This window comes from Crassostrea angulata, chromosome 10 (genome assembly GCF_025612915.1).
Source record: "Crassostrea angulata isolate pt1a10 chromosome 10, ASM2561291v2, whole genome shotgun sequence".
NCBI classification, from domain to species: Eukaryota; Metazoa; Mollusca; class Bivalvia; order Ostreida; family Ostreidae; genus Magallana; species Magallana angulata.
This window is the reverse complement of record NC_069120.1, coordinates 3749589-3776228: the sequence shown is the minus strand read 5'-3', so window position 1 is coordinate 3776228 and position 26640 is coordinate 3749589. Positions and strand designations below refer to the sequence as shown.

The following is a 26640-nucleotide window of genomic DNA, read 5'->3' as shown; positions in this document are numbered from 1 at the left end:
TATCTCTGAAGAAATGTCCCGATTCGTTAGCTCTGCAAGATTTTGAGAAGATTTTGGTATTCATATTTCAGCAGATTTACAATAACTACTTAGAGTAGTTTCCCCTTATTGTGACGCCAACGTTCACGTCAGTCAAGTGTAGTCTGTCTCTTTAAAAACACACTAGAAAAAACTACGCGAAAAATATTGTTTGGTTTATTTAAAAAGCATGATGTTCTGGAAATTACACAATTTATCTGTTTCTCAAAAGTTTTACGCTGATTCTCGCGAGATGGTATCCAGTCTAGTGAGATCGGCCGACATTGAGGAATTGCATTGTGGGTCGAAATTTACTCTGTCGGATTAATGTGTAAGAAATCCATTGTGACGTCACTCGAAAGGACGATAACTCCGGAAATTGGCGTTGTTTCAATGCATGTACATGTACATAGTCTTTTATCTTGTTCTCGTGAGAGTGTGAAATGGGAAACCATAATTACAGGGAACTACTGGGACGATTAAAACAAGGCATTACTGGTCCGATTTACTGACGCCAAAAAAATCCGTTGAATGAATGTGCAAATAGTCCGAATTTTCTATTCACACACGCCTTGCCGGTAGAGCTCGCTTTGCGCCGGCGCTGCGCGCCGGCGAGCTGCGCTCGCTATAAAATAATTGGCTTTTTTTTTCAGAATAAAGTGCAGATCGACAATAGTGATATTTTTCGTACTTATGCTCACTCTTTATTTTTACTAATCGATTCAATGTTTCAGAAGGAGATATTCATATTGACATTTTAAAATGCTTTGTTTGGTGTTTCTGGCTATGAAGGTAACGACTTTTGTGCTGCAATGTTCACTTCCTTCATACGCGTCTCTTTTACCTATTAACAATATTTAGTCACGGACTCAATAAGAAATTGTTTATTAATAAAAGACACAAACATAAATCACCAAAGAAAACATCATATTGTTTAATGAACTAAAGCCTTTGATTGTTATGAGTTTGCTTACTATTTTTCTGCAAAGATAGAGCCTATATGAATTACAAAAAAGCATCATTTTAATGTTGGTATTTTAGAATTTCTATCTGTATTTGCACAATTTTATAATTGATCCGTATTTTTTTTCATAGAAGGAAGATCAAACTTTTTTATTTATGGAAGTTATTACAGTCCGTCCCAAGCTTTTGTACTCTCAAAATTGGACAATTTTTAGTAAAAATACACTTTCATGTGAAAGAACTATAACTGAAATTAATGAGAGTGAAACTATTCAAGATATCGTGATTGACACATTATTAGTTTTTACTAGAAAAAAATTACAGGATAGAAAACATATTCCTTTCGGAGACGTATAATGTGAAAATGTTGACATTTTTTCTCCATTCGGAGGTAACTTAGAATAACTCATATATTTTCAACGTTATCATACGGGTCCTTTCAATTTTTTTCGTAATGTACATGTAAAACCCCAAAAGTCATGTTTTTAACCGTGTATTAAACCCTATTAAGCTAGTGAAAGTGTTTCAAAAGAGAAATGTTGGAATTTTTGCAAACCTTTTGAACCTAGAGGTAATTACAAATATTAATTAATTAGGCAACTTTGAATCGAAGATTGGGACAGCGTATACAACTACTTGGAAATATGGTGTCATTTAAGAAATAAACAACAATGTTAAAAAATTCACCGGGATATGAAGTTGGTTGGTCACGTGATCAAATCCTGTGAATCCCAAAGGGCTTCTCAGTAGATTTGATCACGTACGATTTCTTGACATTCTATGTTAACTCATGGGTAAAGTCATCTCGATAAGTGATTCCTGTGTGTCTTTTTGGTGATAGAACCATTATGACGTCATAATTGATTTGAAGAATCATCGTTTTTCCGTACTTTTTGGCTCTAAAGGAGTTAAATAGAAAAGTAAACATTTTCTTGACATTTTATGTTAAACCCTGGGAAAAGTAATCCCGATATCTATATTCAATTTGACATTATTTTAAAGAGGAAGTCAAAAGCTTGTTTCATTCCGTTTTTGGGAGACTGTAGGCATTCTAGATATATTTTATTATCCAAAATGGACAAAACTCCTAATTGTTTTCCTCAATTCCTTCATATTTCATTGAAAATGACTGATTAAAACACGATTTTTTGTTGTGTTTACCAAAAATTTCAGCCCCGGTACACCCTATCAAACAATGCTATTGTTTTGAAGCATTATGGAAAGAATTTATATCTTAAATTTTATGAACCTGTAGGCACCTCTCACTTACAAGATCTTGACCTTAAAAAGTTCACCGGGATATGAAGTTGGTTGCTCACGTGATCAAAGCCTGTGAAGCCCGAAGGGGTTCTCAATAGATATGATCACGTACCAACCAACTTCATATCCCGGTGAACTAATTAACATTGCGGTTTATTACTTTTATTTACGTTTGAAATAGACGAATCGTTCAGAACTTTAAAAAGTACCGAAATTTTATGTTTACAATAATTCAAGCGACGAGCGATAAGCGCGTGTTATGATCATTGTGACGTCATGAAAACGTTCATACAGAAATAATTTAATTCTGGTTGTAACACGCTTTCTGGTTGGCTAAAATATTATTTTATATCGTATAAAGAATGTTGCCTACATCATAGTAAGACTAACGTCAAAAACGTATCAATACGCCTGACGTTACGTTTGAATTTTGTAAAGTTTTACGTCATTTTAAAGGTAAAATGACCGTTTTTATCTACACTGAAGAGTAAAAAAATCAAATTATAAGCAATGAATTCATTATAAATTAGTTTTATACGATATAAAATGGTTTGAAACAGTTTACGCTTTTTATAAAACGTTCGTTTGAAACAGTTTACGCTTTTTTATGAAACGTTCGTTTATAAAAAAGCGTAAACTGTTTCAAACCATTTTATATCGTATAAAACTAATAAATATTGAATTCATGCCTTAAATATTTAAGAAATAAACAGCAATTTAAAAAGTTCACTAGGGATTTGAAGTTGGTTGGTCACATGATCAAATCCTGTGATGCCAGAAGGGGTTCTCAGTAGATTTCATCACGTACCAACCAACTTCATATCCCGGTGAACTTTTTAACATTGCTGTTTATTATTTATATTTACGTTTGAAAAAGACAAATCGTTCAGAACTGTTATAATTACCGAAATTTCATGTTTAAAATAATCCAAGCGATAAGCGATAAGCGCGTGCTATGATCATTGTGACGTCATGAAAAAGTTCATACAGAATATTGAACGTTTTCGCTATTCTATAGGTTCATATAGCCTAAGAAAATGTATTTGCAAATGTAAATATTTAAGGAATGAATTCAATATTTATTTGTTTTATACGATATAAAATGGTTTGGGGCAGTTTACGCTTTATAAACCGCGAAGCGGTTTATAAGAAAGCGTAAACTGTTTCAAACCATTTTATATCGTATAAAACTAATAAATATTGAATTCATTGCTTATAATTTAATTTTTTAACTTTTAACTCATTTGACCTTTAAAATGATGTCAAATTGTACACAATTCAAACGTAACGTCAGGGGTATTGATACGTTTTTGACGTTAGTCTTACTATGACGTAGGCAACATTCTTTATACGATATAAAACAATTTTTTTAGCCAATCAGAAAGCGCGTTACAACCAGAATTAAATTATTCGGTGTTTAATGAACAATGCTTAAAGTTTGAATCAATCTCAAAAAGATATACACATATTAAATCTCAAAAATCGTAACCAAGACGTCATTTAACAAAGTGAACATTTATTTGTATTGGTATGTGAATAAATGTTGGTAGTTTATAATCGGTATAATAATATGCGGAGATTTGCGTTAAATTAGGTTGGTGTGGATTCTATTTTCTAAGTGGCAGTATTAATACCAATATGTTTTATTATAAAAAAAATGATTAGAAAATGCTCAATTGATATAAATATCTTTAAAGCAAATGTATGTGTATGTTTTAATAGGATTATTTTATTTCTCTTTAACACAAGAAAACGATTTTTCTTTAGGCTTTCAGCAGACCTCTGGGGTCAACCAGAAATGAAAAACTTTTCGGTCACAAATCTCACAAATGCATCTTTTATACAAGACTCTTATGAACTTAGGAGTGAACTGGGCGTATTCGAAATTGCACTGGGTGTTTTCAACGACCTAAACAACGTAGAATTTCTATTCCAATTCCTTCATCTATATCTGGATGTGAACAATACTCGATGCACCACACAGTACGTATATTTAATATTTATATAGAGAGAGAATGATACCTGACAAAATCTTATCACATCCCACATCAACCAAGGCTCGAGTGTATCAGCCAGAGGGCCGAGGCCAGAGGGCTGAATTGCTCGAGTGTTGGTTTGTTGTATATCGTTTATGATACTAATTGGTAATGAATTTCTATGTAAAAAAAAATCATCCTTTTTTATCCTATTTTTTTAATGAAAAAAAAACATTATCCTGCTTTATCCTAGTTTTTATTTTAATTTCGAAACCGACGTATTTTTGATATTCAAATATTTTGTGATGTCTTTTTTTATTGAATGTTCATGTTTTTGTGATGTCTTCTTTTTAGCTCACCTGAGCTGAAAGCTCAAATGAGCTAATCTGATCACATTTTGTCCGTCGTCCGTATGTCCGTCAGCCTGTCTGTTCATCCGTCTGTAAACTTTTTACATTTTGAACTTCTTCTCTAAAACCGCTTGACCAATTTCAACCAAATTTGGCACAAATCATCCTTATGGGCAGGCGAATATAAATTGCAAAAATGAGAGACCGATCTTTATTCAAAGCTTTAAGCGGAGAAAACCTCGAAAGTGTAGAAAGGGGGGGGGGGTACATTAAAAACTACTGAGTCAAATTCAAGTAATTAAGCATAAATATTCCTTATGGAAAGTAAAATATAAATTGCAAAAGGTATGGGCTAATTCTGCTTCAAATCTGAGTTATAACGAAAATAATAATAAAGGAAATGCGTGTTTCGATCAGATTATAACTTCGGGTTTGGTATTCCATACTTCTAAAACGGGACGGTGTAAAAGTAGGTTCTTTGTTTAAAGCAGCCATGTTGAATGGTAAACGGGTCGATCTGACAAATGTTATGCAACAGTTCGCGTGCAAAGGGAATCTTTGAAACATGCAAGATACATTGGTGCCGATTTTGTGAAGTAAATTGAGGTTAAATATTAATTTGCGTTGACAAATTCATCACATTTGATGGTTGTGTTATGTTAGCTTGTTTCGATTTTCGTTCATTTTCATATAATTTATGCTTTGTAACCTGGGGGACTATCGCCTATATTTTGTAATTTTTACGTATCAAATCAAACATAGACTTCGGTAAATCAGACAATTTACTGTTTAACTTTGCAAATAAGCAAAATCTGATGTATTAACAAAGTACTAAAATACAATTCATTCTATTGGTATTCGGTATGATCTTTTGCTTAATGGTTGATTAATGCAATGTATATTGTTTAGATGCTCATCATTTTCTCGAGTTTATTCAGTTTAAACAGAGTTTGATATCGCTGATGGAAATATGTACTAGGTATATGTATGATTCATTTTCAAAAATAAATTGTGCTCTTTGTTTTAGTGCATGTCTCTTCTGTTTAATTGTTTACAATTTCTATTTACTAACCATATTTGAGTGTTAAGCTTCAAATTATAAGCAAGATACAGAGCTTTGTACACAGATATGAGGCCATTTTATTTGTTTACATTTTAGATGCTGAATAGGAAATACCAAATTAAAAATTTAGCAAAATTGTGAGCTCTGTATCTTGCTTATAATTCTATGATTGACGCTGAGATTTTGGTTGATCATACATTAGAAATGTCTCGCTAAACGTTAAATACTTGTACAATGTACTTGTACGATGATTCAGAATTATATGAATTCCACAGACATGGGTGAATAAAAACGACACCGTTAAAACAGTTTCCATAGTTTCCATAGTTCTGACGCATTTCTTTACGGGGATAAAGGCATTATCGCTATTCCTAAGAAACTATTACAGCGTGATATCACCCTGGTTTGTAGCCATTTGTTGTTTTTGAATAAAGATAAAAATAATGGATGGTTCTTAAAAAATACAGTGATATACCTATCAATACATTGACTATAATATAATAACTCTTTTACATGTCATGTGACAACATATCCATTTGAGTGTATTCATCAATCAAGTAAGTAAGGTTAAAAGTCACGGGAGCTTACGCCAGGTAAACAACAGTCGTTTATAATGGGGAAACCAACTAAATTTTTGAATGTTTTTAATTTGAGGAATTGAGCGCATTGAGGCACAGTTTTATTCTTCACATCTTTAAGAATTTTTAAGATAAAATCTTTTTCCTAAATAGTTCATTCATCCAACTGGTGTAATATCGAACAATAGATATTATAATAATTTAAAAAAAAAGCATTCTGAGAGTATTGCATGAGCAATACACGTCCCCTACCGGTTTGTGGAAATTGTGAAAACAATGCACTGTTATGCAAAATATCGAACCCGAATATAAAAAAATGGAATATAAAAAATTAAATTTCTCGAAAATATGTCAACCGGACGCTACAAAAGTGTAAACTTGATCTGTAGTTTGCCATTTTGAAGCTGTTCAGCAAAGAAGGTGTTGCAAGACAGTGGGACTATTCCCTAACGTGGAAAGGACCTTTAAATATCCGTATCGCTTGAGAGCCACATCTAAATATAGAAACATTACGTAGACGACTATATTTACGTAGCGGGTATGTTCCGTACGGAGGCAAAACAAACAAACATTTTACGCGCATTTCTATCGAACACGACAGCCACCAAATACAGTTAGAAAGATAACCATATACATGCTTTCTGTATTCGAATGTTAACATATCTCAATTTGATATCTACTGTCCAGCGTGTTTAAAATATCATTCTTGAGATACATGAATAAATCTTATTTAGTTGTAATTATAACCATCCTATGTTTCTATAGTATCTAAATAAAGTAAAAAAGTACAAATTTTTTCGTACATATTTTCAGTAACTTATTGCCTCGTCACCGATTCAAACTTTCTAAAATGATTGTGTTTGCTTTTAACAACCTGTACATGTATCTTTATTTACCGTTTATTTCATAAAAAGGGTGAAAAATCAACTGTCTACATTGATGCATTCTAATTCGAACCCAGTCAAAAATACAAGTCATAGTTATAATCTATTCTATCTGCGTCACCACTCGACTAATCTAGGGTTGAAATAATAGGGGGAAATTTTTTACATCGTTTATAGATTTCAAAGGTATTAATGATTTTTTTCCAAAAGTCAGATTTATTAAAAATGTGCCTCCTTGAAACAAAAATCGGAAATGACAGTTTGCAAAAAATTGTCTTACTCCAAACGTTAAGATTAAATTAATTTTGTTTCAAGGAGGCATTTTTCACAATGACGAGGATTTCCCTTTTATATAGCGGGAATTCTGTCACATTTGTCTGTGTAACCATTTTAAAATTTATTTCATGGTCTTAAATGAGTTAATACAAACTTTCGAAATAATATTCTACACTGCTTTATTTACAACGTTGCATGGAAAAAAAGATTTACATCGAATTCTGTAACTTTGATTTTTCTATTTTATCTGTAACTCATTTGGGGAAAATTAGCATAGGAACTGCAACACCTTCTTTCATAATTATTATTCCTCAAACGCATAAAGAAAAAAGTGTGGAAAACTGAAGTGGGACAGACAGACGGTCGGACAGAGGGACTGACGGACGCAGAGGAAAGCTATAGTCCCCTCCGGTGAAAACCGGTAGGGGACTAATAAAACAACTAGTAAGTATTAAGGAAGAAAATGTACATATATACTCTCAAATATTTCGATCGCTTCTTATAGTGGGGGGGGGGGGGGTTAAAGGACAGAACGAAAATATAGGGAATTGGAAGTTAACGGTGTACCCCTACCAAAAGTTTAGTTTTATATCTTGCATAAGATTTTCTTAAATTTGGAAAAATGGCATTACATAAAGGTACAATGTCAAAGATCAAGTGTATGCAAAAATAAATGTAAAATTCAAATACTTTACAATATTTATTTTTTGTTATTCAAACGAGGGGCCATATGGTACAATATCCTTTGAACGCCCATAAAAGTCGTTGTTGCTCAGGTGAGCGATGTGGCCCCATGGGCCTTTTGTTTGAATGTTCATGTCATTAAGAATAGTTCAATCTGCAGATTAACACAGAAAAAGAGAAAACACATCCAAATAACCCTAAAGTAAAAGTATAAAAGTGTTCTGGAAAGGTATTGTAAATGGTGTGATAAAGCATTAAATTTGTTGCCCAAGGCAACTGTTGCCATAGTAAAGGAGACTGAAGATAAAAAAATGGCAAATCATAGCCACTTCAAAGTAATTAACTAAAAGTAATTAATTTTCCCAAAATCAAAGCATCAAAATGTACGATTTTAAAACATATATGTTGGATAAGAAAATTTTAAGAAAAACAAATATAGTTACTTGATTTAAACACAATTTAGAGCAATCTCTGTTGCTATTTGTGGAAATAGGCTAGACTTTTATATCAAATGTATTCAAGCTTTATTCAGTAACAGAAAACAGCCAGTTGCTAAGGAAAAATATGGACTTAAGAGAATCATTTAAAAATTCTTATTCGTTAAAACGGTCTAGCATCGGCCATTTCTTTTGTTTGAATGCAGCTTCAATTGATACCAACTACAGTTGAGGACATGTTTTATCATTCTAATCAATTTAATGTGAAGTATCATGTCACATGTATGCATACAAATTTCTCAAAATACCTCCAATTATGCAGTCGATTTTCGTATTACTACGCAAATAAACAAGAAATTGTGTAAATGATATATGGTTCAAAAATAAAGTTTTGCTATTGTAGTTTTCCACCAAAAAATCCAAAATCAGCCTCCTTAAAAAAATTAATAAATATGACGCAAGAACCCATTCAACAACTCGAGGATAAACATAATGAATCGGAAGAAATCCGTACTACAAGGCTAAAAGGTCAAAACAAATTCAACAGACCAGGGAAAAAACAACAAAATATTTTGTTAGAGTCGAAAAACTATATAAATAAACAAAAATGGTAATAGAATAGGAGAATGGATTAATTTTTAGAAATCAACAAAAAAAAAGTAATTGAAACAAAAAATTCTACAAGAACCTTATAAAAAGGGATACTTTAGAAAAAGAAAATATACATAATTTTTTTTAAAAACTGCTTTATACCTAAACTAAAAAAGGAAGAATCAGATATTTTTGAAGGTACATTAACAAAGCAGTAGTTCTGAAATTCCTGAAACACATGAAAAATGATAAAAGTCCAGGGCCTAGTGAACAAACGAGTGATTTTAAAAGTTTTTTTAACAACATGGGATATTTTATTACTAGGACACTTAAAAGCTCCAATGAACTACTACAGATTACCGAATTAAATAAGTTAGGAATTATAACTTTTTTGCCTGAAGAAATTTTAAAGTGATGTAGTTCACCCTGTCAGAAGGAAATTAAACTTGAATTACTCAACCTTTGATTTAGTATAGGAATTCAATATTCAGTAACTCTAGATGATATTGTCTGACTTTAACTATGAGCCAAAGTTATCAGAATTAAAAAGAATTATAAACCAATGAATTCAAGTAAACTCTCTTCAATTAACAGAATCTCAGTAATAAAACTATAGGTTTTGCCAAAATTAAATTATTTCGTACTCCCCATTTACCTAACACTGAATCTGTTTTTATAATAAAAAGGAATTAATAAAAAAAAATCCAAGTTTTGTGGGGAGGTAAGATTCACAAAGTAAAGAAAAATACTGTTATTTAGGAATATAGAAATAGTGGTTTGAAAGGCAGGATTTAGCTCAACTCTAAAGTAGTTGGATTAGAAGTACTATATTTTCAAACACAAAATGGATATACCTTACAAAGAAAAAACGAAAAACCTATAGGTAAAAGGTATGGACTTTCCTTTTAACATGTCTAAGAATTTATGAATGTGCCATATGAAAACCTTTAGTTCAACCCAAAAATAAAAGTTTATAAAAGTTCTATATTTCTAAACAATATTTATGCTGGTTTTATACATATACAAGATCTTTTGAAAATGAGGGTGTTTTTCTGAGTTTAAACACATTAGAAAATACACAATCGAAAATCGGAATGTAAAATCAACTTTTATTGAAAATTGCAACTCTAAAGAGAGCAACATTTGAATGATTAAATGAAGAAAATATTAAAGGGTAAGGAAAGTCAAAAACATATTTTATCTATATTGTATACTGTAAATTCCTAATTAAACGCGAGGAATTAATATCCGCGTAAAATCGCGAGAAGCACCCTCCGCGGAATTTAAAATCTCGCCATTATTTTCTAATAGTTGAGAACCATAAGAAAGAGAGAAAAAAAATTCCACGTTCGCGATTTTATATTCCCGCGATTTAATTCAAACCAGCGGGATCGCGGAATTAAGTACTCGCGTAATAAAAGGAATTTACAGTATTAAAGTGGTTTGAATTATCACGAGTGGTCATGCTGTTTTGATAGTAAACTTCATAATTAAGCATTAATGCTCGTTTGAAGTTAGAAAAATCGTATTTACTGGAGGCTGCCATGATGTAGAACTCTTTTGTATTAAAAACCAAAGGAATTATTTTACGTCACACCATCTATTCCGGTTTGGTTTGCATATACAATGTACACAGTGCTCTGAATAAAACACTGATTTATGACTTTCTGTTCTGAACAAAATTAATAATGTTTAGGTTCACACGTCAATCTAAAGAATAAATACAAGTATGCATAAATATGTAAGAATTTTTATTTAGTAAATGACAGATGCTATCATTCAATTTGAAAATGACCTCGAGTAAATTTTTAATCCAAGTCGATTTCTTCGTTGAATAAAAGAGTATGTTGTAATTGTAATCGGGATGTTTAGGTCCGAATAACCAAGTCGAAATAACGACGGCACATATATATTTTCTACGATACTTGGCATCTGTTGACAGTTTACCAAACTACGTGGAGATTCCACAGACACTAGTTAACCTCCGCTTTGAGATTTCGATGAACATGTTCCATTTGACGTTGGTTTGTAATTTAGTGGAAAGTCAAAGGTAAAATAACGGTCTCAAATCAATTTTATTACAGTTTTCCCAGAACTTTTCATTTGGTGCGAATATCATGATCTGACAATATGTTAATAAAAAACCGGAATACATGGTGTCACGTCGTAGATTAAAGTCCGATGCTTTGCAGCTCCTATTGCGGTGGGAAATTTTAATTAAGCGATCAATTTCCTTGATTTATTAATTGTTCCGGGGGTTTTAATGAAAATAAATGCAATTAACAATATATGTTTAATAATTGATTTATTGTAAAACATATTTTTAGTTTCCTTACCCTCTAATGAAATAAAAGCCAAGTCTTGCTCGGGTATACCAACTCATACAAACCGTTGCAAAGACATGTATAATGAATTTAGTAAGGAAAACAAAGGGCAAACTATATCTTTATATAAATGGCTATGAAGAGGCTTTATCTTTAACAACAAATTTTAGAAAAAATATTTGAACTTCCATTTAAAACACTTAAGAGTTCAAAATGTAATGGCTACAATTTGAAATATTAAATAGAATAATATCAACAAATGTTTACCTTCACAATGTTACAATTTCAAAAAATTCCCAGTCGGCTCTTTTATTAAAAAAACACGAACACTATCGAGAATACTGAACACTAATTTGTAGACTGTTAATGTGAAAAAGATCTATGGGAAGTATGTGAGGAGTAGTTTATTAGGAAAATTGAAATGCAAGTGACATTTGACAAACACTTAATTCCATATTGAAAAAGAGAGGAATTTGTATAAAAAAGAGAGGAATTTGTATAAAAAAAGCAGAAATTTTTAATTCTTATAATAAAGCAATACATATTTACAAGTACATATACATAATTTCCAAAACTGAGCAAAAATACTTTGTTCAAAATATGTAGATTCTCAGATTTTGAGAGGCATTGGAAAAACTATATAAGTTCGTCGCCAAAGTTTCAGAGAACTGTTCTTCTCAAGTAGAGTTCAAACGCATAGCGATATTTGATTATATGAGTGATTCACATCCGTTGATTTTCACGGAACCTAACTTTGATTGTATTTTATGAGTAATTGCCACAATAATCTTAGTTGTTGTTTTTTACTATTTTAGGATTTACTGTTTAGACAACTGTAAGCCAAGAGCCAGTTTATCAAGGAAGTTCATCGCCAAAGTCTCAGCCAACTGTTCTTCTCAAGTAGAATTCTATGGAATTGTGGAGAATTTATATTTTTTTCAGCATCATGAGAAAGCTCTGCCAACATCTAGTAGAAGCGTACACTTTGGTAACTTTCAATCTAACAATGCTTTACTGTATTTAAATGTTGTTTGATCGCATGATTTGCCTCTGATTACCGAAAATTTACATTTAATTACCATGGTAAATCACTGATGTCTGCATATGTCTTTTTGAATAGGAAGTTTTGATTGATTAATCAGTGGGCCAATCCGTGTAAATTTTAACACGGATCAACTTTAAGACTGCCATTTCGATAGGTAGCAATACTCCACCTGGAGTTTTTCCTTTCCTTGTATTCTTACGAATTATGTTATTAAGCATCATCTATTTAGGCAATGTCCAAGAAAAAACAAAAAAATTGCTTTGCCATTTTGGCTATTGCTTAAAAGTTTAAACCGGAATGACACACACACACACACACACACACACACACACACACACACACACACACACACACACACACACACACACTACTATTGTTTAAACCAAATGATCAATGTTTATTACAGAAAAAGATACGATTACTGTCGACACGAGTGATCTTTTACCAGGGACATCGTACATTGTATATGTGGAGAGAAAAACGTCTCAACATTTTGAACAACCGATCCCATGGTTATTCTCTCTTCATACTAACACTCCACCAAACAATGGTCAGTGTGAGATCAAACCAAAGAAAGGTAATTTTCTTATGTTTAAAATACTACATATACTATGACTCATTGGCATTGAATATGATTAGATTTTTTTTCATTTTCCTTTACATTTCATCGCGATTAAATTTTTAGAAGACATTTGTCACAGGTCCCAATAAATAACTATTTTAAACACCGTTATGTTGCAAAGATAAAAATAAGAAACATTTTGCTTGTTAGCTTTATTTGTTTTTGTTTTTTTATTTTAACGATCCAACGTACCTCTACCATAGTTCATCAATGTTCTGTGGTATCTGTTCTTTATAAGAACCTCTTTTTAAATGCAGGCTTGGTGCTTCAGACAGAGTTTTCTGTAGAGTGTTGGGGTTGGATAGCAGGGGAGAACTACACCACATGGGATCTAGAAACCACCGTGCCATTGGTTTACTCTATCTGGTACCGCACGGCTGATGTTGGCCAAGTGTTGATTTATCAGGGATGTAAGCATAAAGCATAATTATACGACAAGAGGGATGAATAAATTCCGGTGATAAACACAAATGCACACCTTTATGTACCTTTTCAGATGAGTCTTCCTCTCCACCGTTTGTTTTACCCGCGGGTCCTTCTTCCAATAACCACACGGTCCAGATTACAATAGAAGTTAGAGACAGGTTCGGTGATTCCAGTGAACAGACGCTCTCAGTATCTGTCAAGGTATCAGTAAAGACTGTCAAGGTATCAGTAAAGACTGTCAATGTATCAGTAGAGACTGTCAAGGTATCAGTTAAGACTGTCAAGGTATCAGTAAAGACTGTCAAGGTATCAGTAAAGACTGTCAAGGTATCAGTTAAGACTGTCAAGGTATCAGTTAAGACTGTCAAGGTATCTTATTCAGTAAAGACTGTCAAGGTATCAGTAAAGACTGTCAAGGTATCAGTAAAGACTGTCAAGGTATCAGTAAAGACTGTCAAGGTATCAGTTAAGACTGTCAAGGTATCAGTAAAGACTGTCAAGGTAAAGACTGTCAAGGTATCAGTAAAGACTGTCAAGGTATCAGTTAAGACTGTCAAGGTATCAGTAAAGACTGTCAAGGTATCAGTAAAGACTGTCAAGGTATCAGTAAAGACTGTCAAGGTATCAGTAAAGACTGTCAAGGTATCAGTTAAGACTGTCAAGGTATCAGTAAAGACTGTCAAGGTAAAGACTGTCAAGGTATCAGTAAAGACTGTCAAGGTATCAGTTAAGACTGTCAAGGTATCAGTAAAGACTGTCAAGGTATCAGTAAAGACTGTCAATGTATCAGTAAAGACTGTCAAGGTATCTTATTCAGTAAAGACTGTCAAGGTATCAGTAAAGACTGTCAAGGTATCTTATTCAGTAAAGACTGTCAAGGTATCAGTAAAGACTGTCAAGGTATCAGTAAAGACTGTCAAGGTATCAGTAAAGACTGTCAAGGTATCAGTTAAGACTGTTAAGGTATCAGTAAAGACTCCATGTTCTAGGCAGATGATGGCACTGAAAGCCAAAAGGCGCTCACCTTACAATGAAAAAAGAACGATAACAAACCGTCAACAATGATTTACATAAACGCTTTGTTTCAATTCCCATATTTATAAATGATTACTATAGTAAATGTTTTAAACAATTGTTTCAAATGTTCTTTGATTTCAGGAAAAACATGAAGAGAATAATATTGAAGAAAATCTTGAATCTCTTCTTAAAAATCTTAATCACCTACGTGCAAAGTTCCAATATACGCAGCAACCCGAGAGTCAGATTCACATCATCAAAATAACAGCCAACGAGATCAGCAAAATTCTGACCAACGTACTTTAGTTTTATTAGCTCACCTGAGCTGAAAGCTCAAGTGAGCTATTCTGATCACATTCTGTCCGTCGTCCGTCTGTCCGTCCGTCCGTCCGTCCGTCTGTAAACTTTTTACATTTTGAACTTCTTCTCTAAAACCGCTAATCCAATTTCAACCAAATGTGGAACAAAGCATCCTTATGGGAGGGCGAATATAAATTGCAGAAATAAAAGTCCAATCTTTATTCAAAGCGGAGAAAACCTTGAAACTGTAGAAAGAGGGGGGTGCATTTTAAAAATCTTCTTCTCAAGAACTACCTCGGCAAATTCAACGTAGTTTAGCATAAATTATCCTTATGGGAAGGAAAATATAAATTGCAAAAATTAAATGCTAATTCTGTTTCAAATCTGAGTAATTACGAAAATAATAATAAAGGAAAGGCGTGTTTCAGCTTCGCGTTCGGCATCCGGTAAAATGGGTAGGCAAGACTTGGTCTGGGCAAAACAAAAGATTGGCAGTTATTAATCTGCCAATCTCATTAAAATTTCAGGATATTTGATGGACCAGTATATTTGTATTCGCTGTAAATATTGTCGCAAAATAATGCGTATTTGGAATTGACGATTGTCGATCTGCCCCGGCTTTTATTTTGCCACGGCCCGGGTTTGCATACCCATTTTACCAAGACTCGTATTCCATACTTCTAAAACGAGGTTCTTTGTTTAAAGCAGCCATGACATTATACGAAAAAGGGTAGTCTCGAGACTAGAAAAAGGGTCGATCTGACTATGATGAATTTGCTTGTTGTGCAACAGTTTGCGTATGAAGAGAAATTTTTGAAACATGCAAAATATATTGGTGCCGATTTTGTGAAGTAAATTGAGGCTAAATATTTCAATGCGCTGACAGTTTTCACACATGACATTGGTGTTAGCGTGTTCTGATTTTCGTTCCGTTTTCATTATTTATGCTTTGTAACCTGGGAACTATCGTCTGTATTTCGTAATTTTTACGTATCAAATCAAACAGAGACTTCGGTAAATCAAACAGTGAACTGTTTACCTTAAGCAAAATCTGATGTATAAAAAAAGTACTGAAATACAATTCATTCTATCGGTAATTCGGCAGTATTTTTTGCGTAATGGTAGATTAATGCAATAGGTTTTGTTGAGATGCTCGGCATTTTCCCGAGTTTATTCAGTTTAAATAGAGTTTGATATCGCTGACGGAAATATGTAGGTATATACATGTATATATATGATTCATTTCGAAAAAATAAATTGTGTTCCTTATTTGTTATAGTGCATGTTTCTTGTGTTTAATTGTTTACAATTTCTATTTACTAACCATATTTGAGTGTTAAGCTTCGAATTATAAGCAAGATACAGAGATTTGCTCACAATTCTATGTTTGTACATAGATCTTAAACCTTTTTTCGTCATTATTACTCCTACTGTACATGTGATCCTGGACTGTGTTTATGTACATTTGTATAAACTGATTTTGAACCTCAAATACCAGTGAACTGGTCTTGAGTGAATAAAAGAATTGAAAATCTTAGACCATTCTTTTTTTCCATTTTAAATGCTGAATAGGAAATACCAAGTTAAAAATCTTAAGCTGAATGTAATAAACTCATGTGAACAAAATATGACTCAAACTTAGGCGAACTGTGAGCTCTGTATCTTGCTTATAATTCTACGATTGACGCTGAAATTTTGGTTGAACATTAGAAATTCTATATGAATTAGAGTATGTTAAATACTTGTAAAAACAAAATAAAAGAATGATATTCTGTATATACCTACTCCCTGGGGCCCCCTCTTTATACAATAAATAATGTGAAATTTACATCAATTTTGATAGTTTTTCAAACACGAGTAAATAAAAACGACATCTTTAAAACAGTTTCCATAGTTCTGACACATTTCTGTTGCGGGGATAAAGTAATTATCGCTATTCCTAAGAAAATATCACAGCGGAAAATTATCCTGGTTTGTACGCGAGGTAAATAACCGTCATTTAATTATAATGGAGAAGACAAATTAAATTTTTGAATGTTTTAAATTTGAGGAATTGAGCACATTGAGGTACAATTTTCTTCTTCACATCTATACATGTAGTGTTTTTTAAATAAAATACAATAACTATTATATTTTTTTTAAAAATACAATAACTAGTAAGTATTTGATGAGAAAAAATGTACCTCTATGCTCTCATATATTTTGATCGCTTTACAAAGGGGGGGGGGGGCAGAACGAATATATATAGGGAATTGGAAGTTAACAACTTAACAGTGTACACCTACCAAATGTTTAGTTTTATATCTTGCGTAGGATTTTCTTATTCTGGTAAAAAATAGTATCTCATGAAGGTACAATGTCAAAGATTACGTGTATGCAAAAATAAGTGTAAAATTCGAATACTTGACAATATTTATTTTTTGTTATTCTACCGAGGGACAATATGGCCCAATATCTTTTGAACGCCCATTGTTGCTCAGGTGAGCGATGTGGCCCCATGGGCCTCTTGTTGCATAATGAAATGATTCTGACTTGCTGTTTTGCCAAATGTCAACTGCATGCATGTGTTTCTTTTTTTGGTTTTTCTTTTTCAGGATTCTTATGAAAGTATGGATTTGAAAGAACTTTTATCTGCTGATTTTTCTGAAATAATAACAGCAATGAATAACTCAGAATCGCATATTTTACAGCGTCTTAGACAGGTACAATGATTGGTTCCTGTAAATACCTTTTTGCTTGATTACTCTTCTTTTTATCAATTATCAGTATCATGTTTAAAATTATTGCATGACAAATACATGTATGTAATCATGTTTAATGCTTGACTGAAAATTAGTAATGGACCCTTCATAAAGGCACTCTACCAGGGTTTTTCATCAGCGGCCATATTTTATTTGGGTTTATGCCAAACAAAATGAATAAATATAAATATTTTTTTACACAACGTTCATTAAATCCCGAGTGTGAGAGATAACCAATAGACTAGCACGTTTTATCAAGTTTGAAACATTCTTTCAGACTATTAATATTCTTACCAATTATACACTGAATTGGTTTACTAACTCCTTCCTCAAATACCTCGCCCCTGGAAAAGGTGTCTATTCTGAAAAGGAGGCCTGCCACTTGACGACTTTGTCTCTCTTCACCATTGAGGCGTGCACACGTCACCCTGATAGAATGACTCCCGAATCATTGGTGAGTGCTATGTGTAAAAATATTTGGGATGTTTGGATGCATGCTTGGTACCAGAAATGTTTCCAAGGGTCGGATGGGGTGGGGTGGGGATGGCTCAGAGCGATAATTTTGTCGGGAGGGGGTCCAATGATAATTTTGGACCTCCCTTTTAGATCCATCATATGATATACGTGTTATTACTGCGTTGAAATGCATTGTATAGTATAAACTGATTATTGTATCTCAGGAAAATGTTGTGAAAACACTCAATGTGTCACTTACGAACCAACTACTGGAGGCAGTTTTCAACGATGCATCGAAATACAGACAAGCTATTGATAGTGAGTATATCACAATGGACACTTTCCTCGTATGACCGAAAAAATGCTATTGATAACATGCTTTTCTGTTTCACCGACAGCTCTTTACACAATGTATTAAAACAGAACATCATTTGCTAGGTTTTACAAAAATTATTAACAACGTATACACTGGAATCTATAGTCACTACTTCGCTGAAACAGATGAATTAATGATGAAAGATTATATGGAACGATGGGTGACTGCAAATGATTCAACAACAATGGAAAAAGTGCGGTTGGTGCAAGAGTTTGTGTCTTCAGAAAAAAACCAAACAGCCCTTAATATGCAGGTGGTAAGTGGTTAGCGTGGGGTAGCGTGTCGCCACCCTAATGGCGTATTTCATTTATGTCGATTATTCTGATATAATTATCACCACGTATATGTGTAAATAAATTTTCTTCCTTTTAATCGTAGTTGTCTGCGTCTTCAGTCGTTTTAATGACGTCCATAGAAATGATAGAAAAGGTGCTCAAAGCCATGATGACTGAAACCACGCTATCTGTAAACCATTCATTCATGTCAATGACAATGACGAGAATTAATTCCCTACCATTGAAAAAATACCCCACTTCTGTAGGCGAAATTCAGTTGGAACTCGAATCTCAAGCAGTTGGCAAACCTTCGCATGAAAATGTCCAACCAAACGTGGATTTGTCGGTACACATTTAAAAGATCATAAGCAATAAATAGATATACGTGTTTATGCGCATTCCTTTTTTTAGCAAAATGAAATAATTGATAATATTGTTGTTTTAAACTTTTTCAACTATTGTAATTTAAGATTTGAAGAAAAAATAGAATTGGGCGCTGATTTCTTGCCTTTAACTGATAAGTAATCGTTCTTTGATAAAGTATACTGACATATCAGTTTTTAGTTTTGTAACAAATATTTTTTTAATTCTTTCAGATCGTGGCGTTTAGAAGGTCACCGTTTCCTGAAGTAAATGATACGTTGTATTCTTCATCTGATGTGCTCATGATGTCTGCTAACGTGTCCTGTAACGTCACGACACAGACTAAGAACAAAAATTTGCATGATCTTCACAAAAGCTACATGTCCTTTGACTCTACTGATGCTGCTTACCTGGATTTCGGTGTCAATTTACACGACTTAACTATCGTTTATTTAGACTTGGAAAATGTTTCAGACGCAGATTCATTTGAGATATACGTAAAAGGAGGTATTTTGCCGACAAAGACAAACTTCGATGCTAGTTTCAAAGTTCGGAAAAATCAGAAGAATTACAGAATTCCTGCTGAAAAGCTTTCACATGCCAGAGGATTTCTAATGATTGTAGCAAAAGGTATCTTATTGTAACCCCTATATTGTAATATGTAAACAAGTCGGCATTGTAGAAAACCTTATAAATATCAAACCACTGTTTGCTAGATAAAACACAAAGGCGACATAAAAGAGATGCCAACATGAGTAGATGTGGGAAAACCGCTAAAAGACGTGTGGGAGTTCAAGTTTTTTCTGCTGGATGTCGGACAAGATCATTCAACACGTGGATACCCGGGGAATGCAAGGTTACTTGTTTTAAAAGTCTAAAAGAACGAATCTTATGAACTTCTATTTGGTTTGTTTTCGTGTTTTTGTAGGTTAGCTTCAAATCTTCCAAGCAGTCCACAATCTGTCATTGTCCTCATAAAGCGGGGGACAGAAGTTTCTTTATTTCAACGTTCTACGTCCAGCCAAACCTTATTGACTTCACGTCGATCGATCATTTCATCACTGACTTCGACGTAGATAATGCTGCTGTTTATGGGGCTCTGATTCTTCTGTTATGTCTATATGTGGTTTTAGTTATTGTACTAAGACGACAGGACCACAGGGATACTCTAAAGGTTATAACATATCAACATTTTTGTATTAGGTGTCTTGATTATTTTTGTTTTCTTTTATCTGATTTGTAAGTTTTTATATTTTTAAACAACAGTGGGTTCCCCAGTTCTTGTGTGACAATGGTGAAAACGACGTCTGCTACCATATGATCACTGTATACACTGGCATGCGAAGAGGATCAGCCACCATGTCAAATGTCAATTTCATTATCGTAGGGGAGGAAGAAGATTCTGGGATAAGATTACTTAGTGGCAGTGACCATAATGTTAGTTGAACCAAACTGAAATATGGTTGGGCATGTTTTTGTTATAAGTCTTATTGAAAACACTTTTAGGAATGCATTGTTCAACTTATCTTATTCCAGGGCTTTGACGCAGGATCAGTTAGAAGATTCATCTTGGGTTCATCCTTAAAATATGGGCGGTTAAATTACCTCCGCATATGGCACGATAACTCTGGTCAAGGCGACTTGAAGTCTTGGTTCCTAAACAAAATTATCGTAGATGACCTTCAAACTAAAGAAAGGTATAAAAATCAAAGACTTAGTTTTCTTAACTTTTCTGGTTCAACAATTTTAGGTTTGATGCAAAGGACACCGATTGCTTAATATTTTAAACGTGTTTCAATTTAGATTTATTTTTCACTGTGGAAGATGGTTGTCCCTTAACCACGATGACGGTAAAACAGAGAGGGTTCTACCTGTCAGTACCACGAAGCACCTCAACAGCTTCAGCAATCGGTTTTCAGAACACGCACAATTCAATCTAACTGATAGCCATCTCCTTGTATCCACAATCATTCGCCCGGAGAGCAGCAACTTTTCCCGCGTGCAAAGAGTGTCCTGTTTTTTTGTTCTGTTGTTACTTTCCATGATAAGCCACGCTATGTATTTCAAGGACTCCACAGACGTGACTCCAAGTCAGGTCAAGATTGGCAGCTTGAGCTTCTCCTTGAAAGACATTTACGTATCGATGATCGTAGTGTTAATCACCACCCCTCCGGTTATGTTAGCCTCCGTTGTTTTCAAAAAGTCAGCACAAAAGGTCAATTACTTAGGCAAAGTCTTCCCAAGAAGATTATCAACATCGTCACAAAAATATGCTTCAACCAAATCTTTTGAACCACATAAAATGAATTTAGTGTCCATGTTTGAAACTGAAAAGCCAATTTTTCCCGGCTGGACACTGTATCTAGCTTGGGTTATTTTGGTTTTGACAGCTCTTGCTTCTGCTTTCTTTTTGCTGTTGTACAGCCTCCAATGGGGCAAAGCGAGGTCAACCAGGTGGATTATCAGCTTCTTGATGTCTGTGCTGGAGTCTGTCTTAGTTGTCGACCCAGTAAAGGTATGGCATGATGTTATTATGTTAGTATTTGTTCATTTTAAACTTTCGATAATCACGGCTTTTTATATTTCAAGGTTCTCTTTATGGCAATGATGACAGCGCTTTTCCTGAAAAACAAGGAAACTCAGTACAAATTGAGGGTGGATCTCCGACATCTCCGGCGGTTAGCAAGAGAATTCTATAACAAGAATTATGGATCTCTGAACGGTATTGCCTTGAGTTTTTATTTCTTGTTTTGACAATGAACATTTTTCTTTTGCATTCTCTCTTAGGCCAGCATTTTTTTATTTTTAAATTTACGAAATATTTTTAAAAAAGTTTCGGTAGGAGGAGGAAAAAAAAATAAAAATAAAAGATTGAAAAATCTCTGTCGGGAAAAAAAATAAAAATAAAACAGATTTGTTTCCGTTATTTTTTTATTTTGTTTTTTGCTTTTTTAAACAATTTCTGGTCACAACTGGGTGGCCCATTTGCAAACAGGTTTTGCAAATGGGTCTTACAATCCCATGCTTCCTCTTTAAGGATTCTATTTCTGGGGATGTGGTTGGTTCAATATCCCCACAATGAAAGCATATTCCATCAAATAGCTGTGTTTTTCCTGCAAAAGATTGTCAATTTTAAAACCACAACTTTTAATGCACATGATGCATGTTTCTTATAATATCTAGCTTGGTTTTCAAAAATTGTTGTTTGTCACTGGATTTTAGTAATGATTAACAGTGTTCATTTTCAAATAATTTCAAAAAGATACATTTTATACCTGCATAGTATGTTGTCTCTATTGGCGCCTGGCAATTAATCCCTTCTCGCACTACAATCTTATCCTGAAATTCTCCACCAGGGAACAGCGGACTTCCACAGATGTACAGTAGTTCTTCCTGAAGTCTAATAAGAGCCCTCTCCTCAGCAGCGCTAAGCTTTCTGGAGGAATATACAACTCTACGCTTGCCACACTCGCTACAAACAACAAAATCTCTGACTTTGGCTACAAAAAAATAAAAATACTTAAAGAATATGTCTTAATCAAATACCTCTGCTTATAACTTAATAATTATAATTGCATGCACATCAATAAAGAAATAATTTACATAAATCAATTTCTTAATCTCCTTGACAGTTCAATGCAAAAGTTAACATAAAAGTTTAATATCTGCGTTTTAGATAATTTTATTTTTGTAAATTTTTTTTTTTAATAATGTCAAATACTCACTCGCAACCAAGAGATTTTTCAGTTGTTTGTCTCGCTCAGTTGTTGTCACCTTTTCCTGCAGACTAGGACGATCTTTATCTGTAGTCGGTGTACCATACATGTGTATGTCTCTTCAAAAGACTTAAACACACCATCTTCTTTCAAGACAGGATCAGGTATGAAATGGAGATCTTTCAGCATCTCCTGGGAAAGGCGTGGGGGGTTCAAAGTGCAGTATGCACAGTCAGCTTCTGTACACTTCTTAATCTGTAAACATACAAAAGATGTCTCAATTTGGTACAGTTACAAATGAAAATGAAACTTTTGAAAACAATGCTTAGCAAACTGTAACAGAATTGTTAAAACTCATTTAATAAACACAAATCACTTGTATGAAATATGATACCTGGTAGCTGTAGTGCCTTGATTGTGCATGTTTTGCTAGGAATGCATCTATCTTTTCTGATTTCAACATCCTCAAATTGGAGACGTGTTCAGGTTTCACTTCATCATCAATCAGAAGAAAGATGTTGTAGAGATCAACCATCATGTCTTCCTGTGCAGCATCATGAACGACAACACTTTCCCCCTTCAATTTCAGCCTGGAGAATCTTTCTTTCAAAATTTCAATTGGTACTGACATAGCTTCCTTGTATTCCTTCTTTAAACATGCATTTTTAGTTGCAGCATTTCTTAGTTTTGACAAAGAGGTAAATGATTTTGTCTGCATTTCAAGTCCAGGAATCATTCGTCCACGCTGAAGAGCAACATTTTGCAGAGCTATATTTAGAGTAGACATGCATCGCTCAGCTGGATTGTAGTAACTTGCTGATGGAGCTGTTCTGATGCAAGCAAAAAAGTCCAAGTCCAATGCAATAAATTCAAGAAGACAACACAACTGCACAGATCTGTACGTGGTTCTATGATCAGGACCGCCATCAGTTATTCTCAATAGAATAGGTTTTTCCATGTCAACATCATTGTGTGAAAAATACTTTCGCACTATGGAAATTGTTTCAGTGCTGTGTCTCAAAGGAGATGATGGTTCGAACACCTTTTCTTTTACAGTAACATGTACTGTTCCATTGTAAAAGCTGTCTTTGGAATTTTCTGGAACATCAACAACAAAACAAACACTTGGAACAATTCCAGCCACATGGAAATCATGATCAAGGGCCAAGTTTTGCCTAGGATCTGAAACTAGTCCTCCATGATGTGCTCTGACACCAGTTGACACTGCTTGCCCTGGTTCACCAATTGGAACAATAGCTTTGTCATCCAGGCTCTGTAAAACAACATGGTCTCTCCATTTGCAGGCAAAATCTTTTAATAAGTAAAACTGATGTTTTCCATAAGGTAGGTCAGCATGCTGGACTCTCAGAAGTCTTTGTTGAACCGCAAACTTTACGTTGAATTTTCCTGTATAATTTTGGGCAGAATTGTGCATCGGATTTGAAGGACAGAAGTTTAATCTAATCCAAGAAGTTGAAGGTGCTGGGGTTCCTTCAGGTAAGCGTTTGATAATCTGGTTTCGCAAGTCTTCTACAGACATAGCAAAGGGCATATACTGGGTGTCTGTATGCCTCCTTTCATGAACCACCGACTTTTCATCCAAGAATTTCCCTAGTTCACTCCAGAATGGCTCAAGTCTGGGATCACAAGTCTTTCCATTATTCTTACGAAGATCAAAGATCAACTCTGTGTCGTCTAGTTCCAGTAAAATTTTACTAGTACGCAGGTCAATTTGTGCCGTTTGCTTATTTTCAGGTGTGTACTCATAGTCTGTAAGAAATTGATACATGTTTCTCAAAATTGATTTACTTCCCCCTGAATGCTTATGGTATTTGAGAATAAAGTCTTTCTGCATTTGTCTTGTAGCATATTTAGGTATACTTTCTCTTATTTTGTTCACAATCCCAATTTCCATAGATGTCGACTGCTGAGTGTCCTCTTCATTTACTTTCCACACTAAATTCACATTTCCCAGATAGTTACCATATCTGTAGGTAAACAATGAAATGTCAAAAGATAAGTACAAGTTATCATACCACTTCCTTCGCTCAGTTTTGTCCTCTGGTTCGAAGTCGATCAAGTCTTTTGCCGTGTAAGTTGCAACATTCTTCAAAAAATCATCAAGTTTCTTGTATTCATCCTTCACATCCTTCACCTTTCCAACTTTTTTGAGACTCCAGTTGTCTTTAAAACTTCTCACAGGCTCTGATTTTCTTAGATTCTGTGCAGTTCTCTCCTTCATTCCAGACATATATGACAAGTATTTCTGCAGGCCTGTTACAAGATCCTTGACAGCTGTGTAGAATGATGCAAAATCCTTGCATAAGATCCATGGAATAAGCAGAAGCTCTGCAAGGTTTTCTGTCTTTTCCTTTAGTTCAGAGGTCACCAACTGTAAAATATATTTTACGAAATTTTTAATGTAAAGTTTAATCATCATTTTATTATAGTCAATGAATTTTTTCTGTCTTTTTTCACATTTCAATAGTCATTGCATTTTCATTTAAAAAAGAACCAATACACATTTATTTGAGTTTTTTTCTCTATCATTACACTGTACACATTTATAAACGCAAACAAACTTTTAATAATATTTTAAATGAAGTATCATTGTTATAATAATAATACAATAATATGGATTATAATTACAGTATCATGAATTATAGAATAACATGTGGATGGACTATGCAAGCTTACTTTAATTAAGTCATATATCCTCAAAACTGTTACGTACCTGTGGAGCTTTTTGATGTTGTTTCTTTATGTTTCTGTATCCAGTAAGTTCCTTAAACATGGCAGGGATGTTAAGACTACGATCCTTCAGTTTGTCAATGAATGGGTCTAAATACCACATGGTGTTTGTTATTGTGTTAACAACATCCCTGCCAATGTTTTCTATTTGGTGAGAAGAGAAACCAACTTTTCTTTTCTTTAATGACTCAATGACATTATTAAACAGTCTGTCTTTTTCCGTGTTTTCCTCCCTGTTTTAATAAATGAACAATCAACATAAAACATGTACATTTTCTACTTTCGGTTTAAAGGGAAAATAAAAATAAACAGCTCGTACATAAATCCATTCTCTTACGATCAATGTACCGGTACTACATACATTCGACCATACGTGCTTGTTTTTTATAAGCACGTTACATTAATACAATTTAATTTATCAATCAAAGTTTTATGCATATATTGCGATTTTAATTAACCAAGTACTAAATGAAAATGATTAAATAACGTACCTTAGAGGAGGGTATTTGTCATAGCGTCTCCTTGCATCCATCAAGATTTGGAAAGCATTAACAGGATTTTTTGCATCTGATCTCTCATTCCCTTTCTTTACTAAATTCACGATAATGCTTTTGAAGTTGAATTGTTTTAAAACCTCTATTGGCGTGTTTAAGGATGTTTGAAATGTGGCAGAGTCCTCTGTTAGTCCGCTGACAACGTGATCTATCATCATGCAGTCAATTGAATCTGTGTCCAGGACAGTACTAATCAAGTTGCCAACTGTATCCTCTTCCTTAGCTTCACGAATTGTGTTAAATGTGTATTTGTTTTCGATGCATCGAAAGTTTAACTTAAAAAATGATTGCACATGTCCAGTGCTGGCAGCAGCCATTTTGACCTTTTGGTACACATAAAAATGTTACGTAATTATTGATGCTGCTTTTGATCGGAGGAACTCGGACCTTTTCCTTCACAACGTTTTTAATGATCGGAAACACCTCGGTCCAGTTTCTTAAACGTGATATGCATTAAAATACGATATTTTTATTCTTACATAGAAAAAAAATTCAAATCGGCGGAAAAAATAAAAATAAAAGCTAGCTTTAGGTCTTTTATTTTTTTTCCCATTTTTTAAAAAACACAGTCGGCGGGTTTGTAAATCGAAATTT

The 26640-nt window shown here is 33.8% G+C and overlaps 1 protein-coding gene and 1 pseudogene across 2 annotated transcripts in view; one reads left to right on the top strand and one right to left on the bottom strand.

Moving 5' to 3' along the window:
* Nucleotides 1–26640, top strand: part of LOC128166452 (uncharacterized) — a 52884-nt gene that overhangs the window by 15822 nt on the left and 10422 nt on the right. For both annotated transcript variants that reach the window (XM_052831627.1, XM_052831626.1), the window contains exons 4-21: nt 4009–4224; nt 12220–12392; nt 12856–13026; nt 13329–13481; nt 13568–13698; nt 14656–14811; nt 17409–17516; nt 17833–18009; nt 18236–18329; nt 18450–18643; nt 18766–19008; nt 19259–19655; nt 19742–19881; nt 19954–20199; nt 20292–20462; nt 20562–20722; nt 20829–21540; nt 21615–21747. In XM_052831627.1, the coding sequence (XP_052687587.1) occupies nt 4009–4224; nt 12220–12392; nt 12856–13026; nt 13329–13481; nt 13568–13698; nt 14656–14811; nt 17409–17516; nt 17833–18009; nt 18236–18329; nt 18450–18643; nt 18766–19008; nt 19259–19655; nt 19742–19881; nt 19954–20199; nt 20292–20462; nt 20562–20722; nt 20829–21540; nt 21615–21747 (3776 nt within the window). The remainder of the gene's footprint in view (nt 1–4008; nt 4225–12219; nt 12393–12855; nt 13027–13328; nt 13482–13567; nt 13699–14655; nt 14812–17408; nt 17517–17832; nt 18010–18235; nt 18330–18449; nt 18644–18765; nt 19009–19258; nt 19656–19741; nt 19882–19953; nt 20200–20291; nt 20463–20561; nt 20723–20828; nt 21541–21614; nt 21748–26640) is intronic.
* LOC128166453 (uncharacterized) lies at nt 21876–26626 on the bottom strand (annotated as a pseudogene).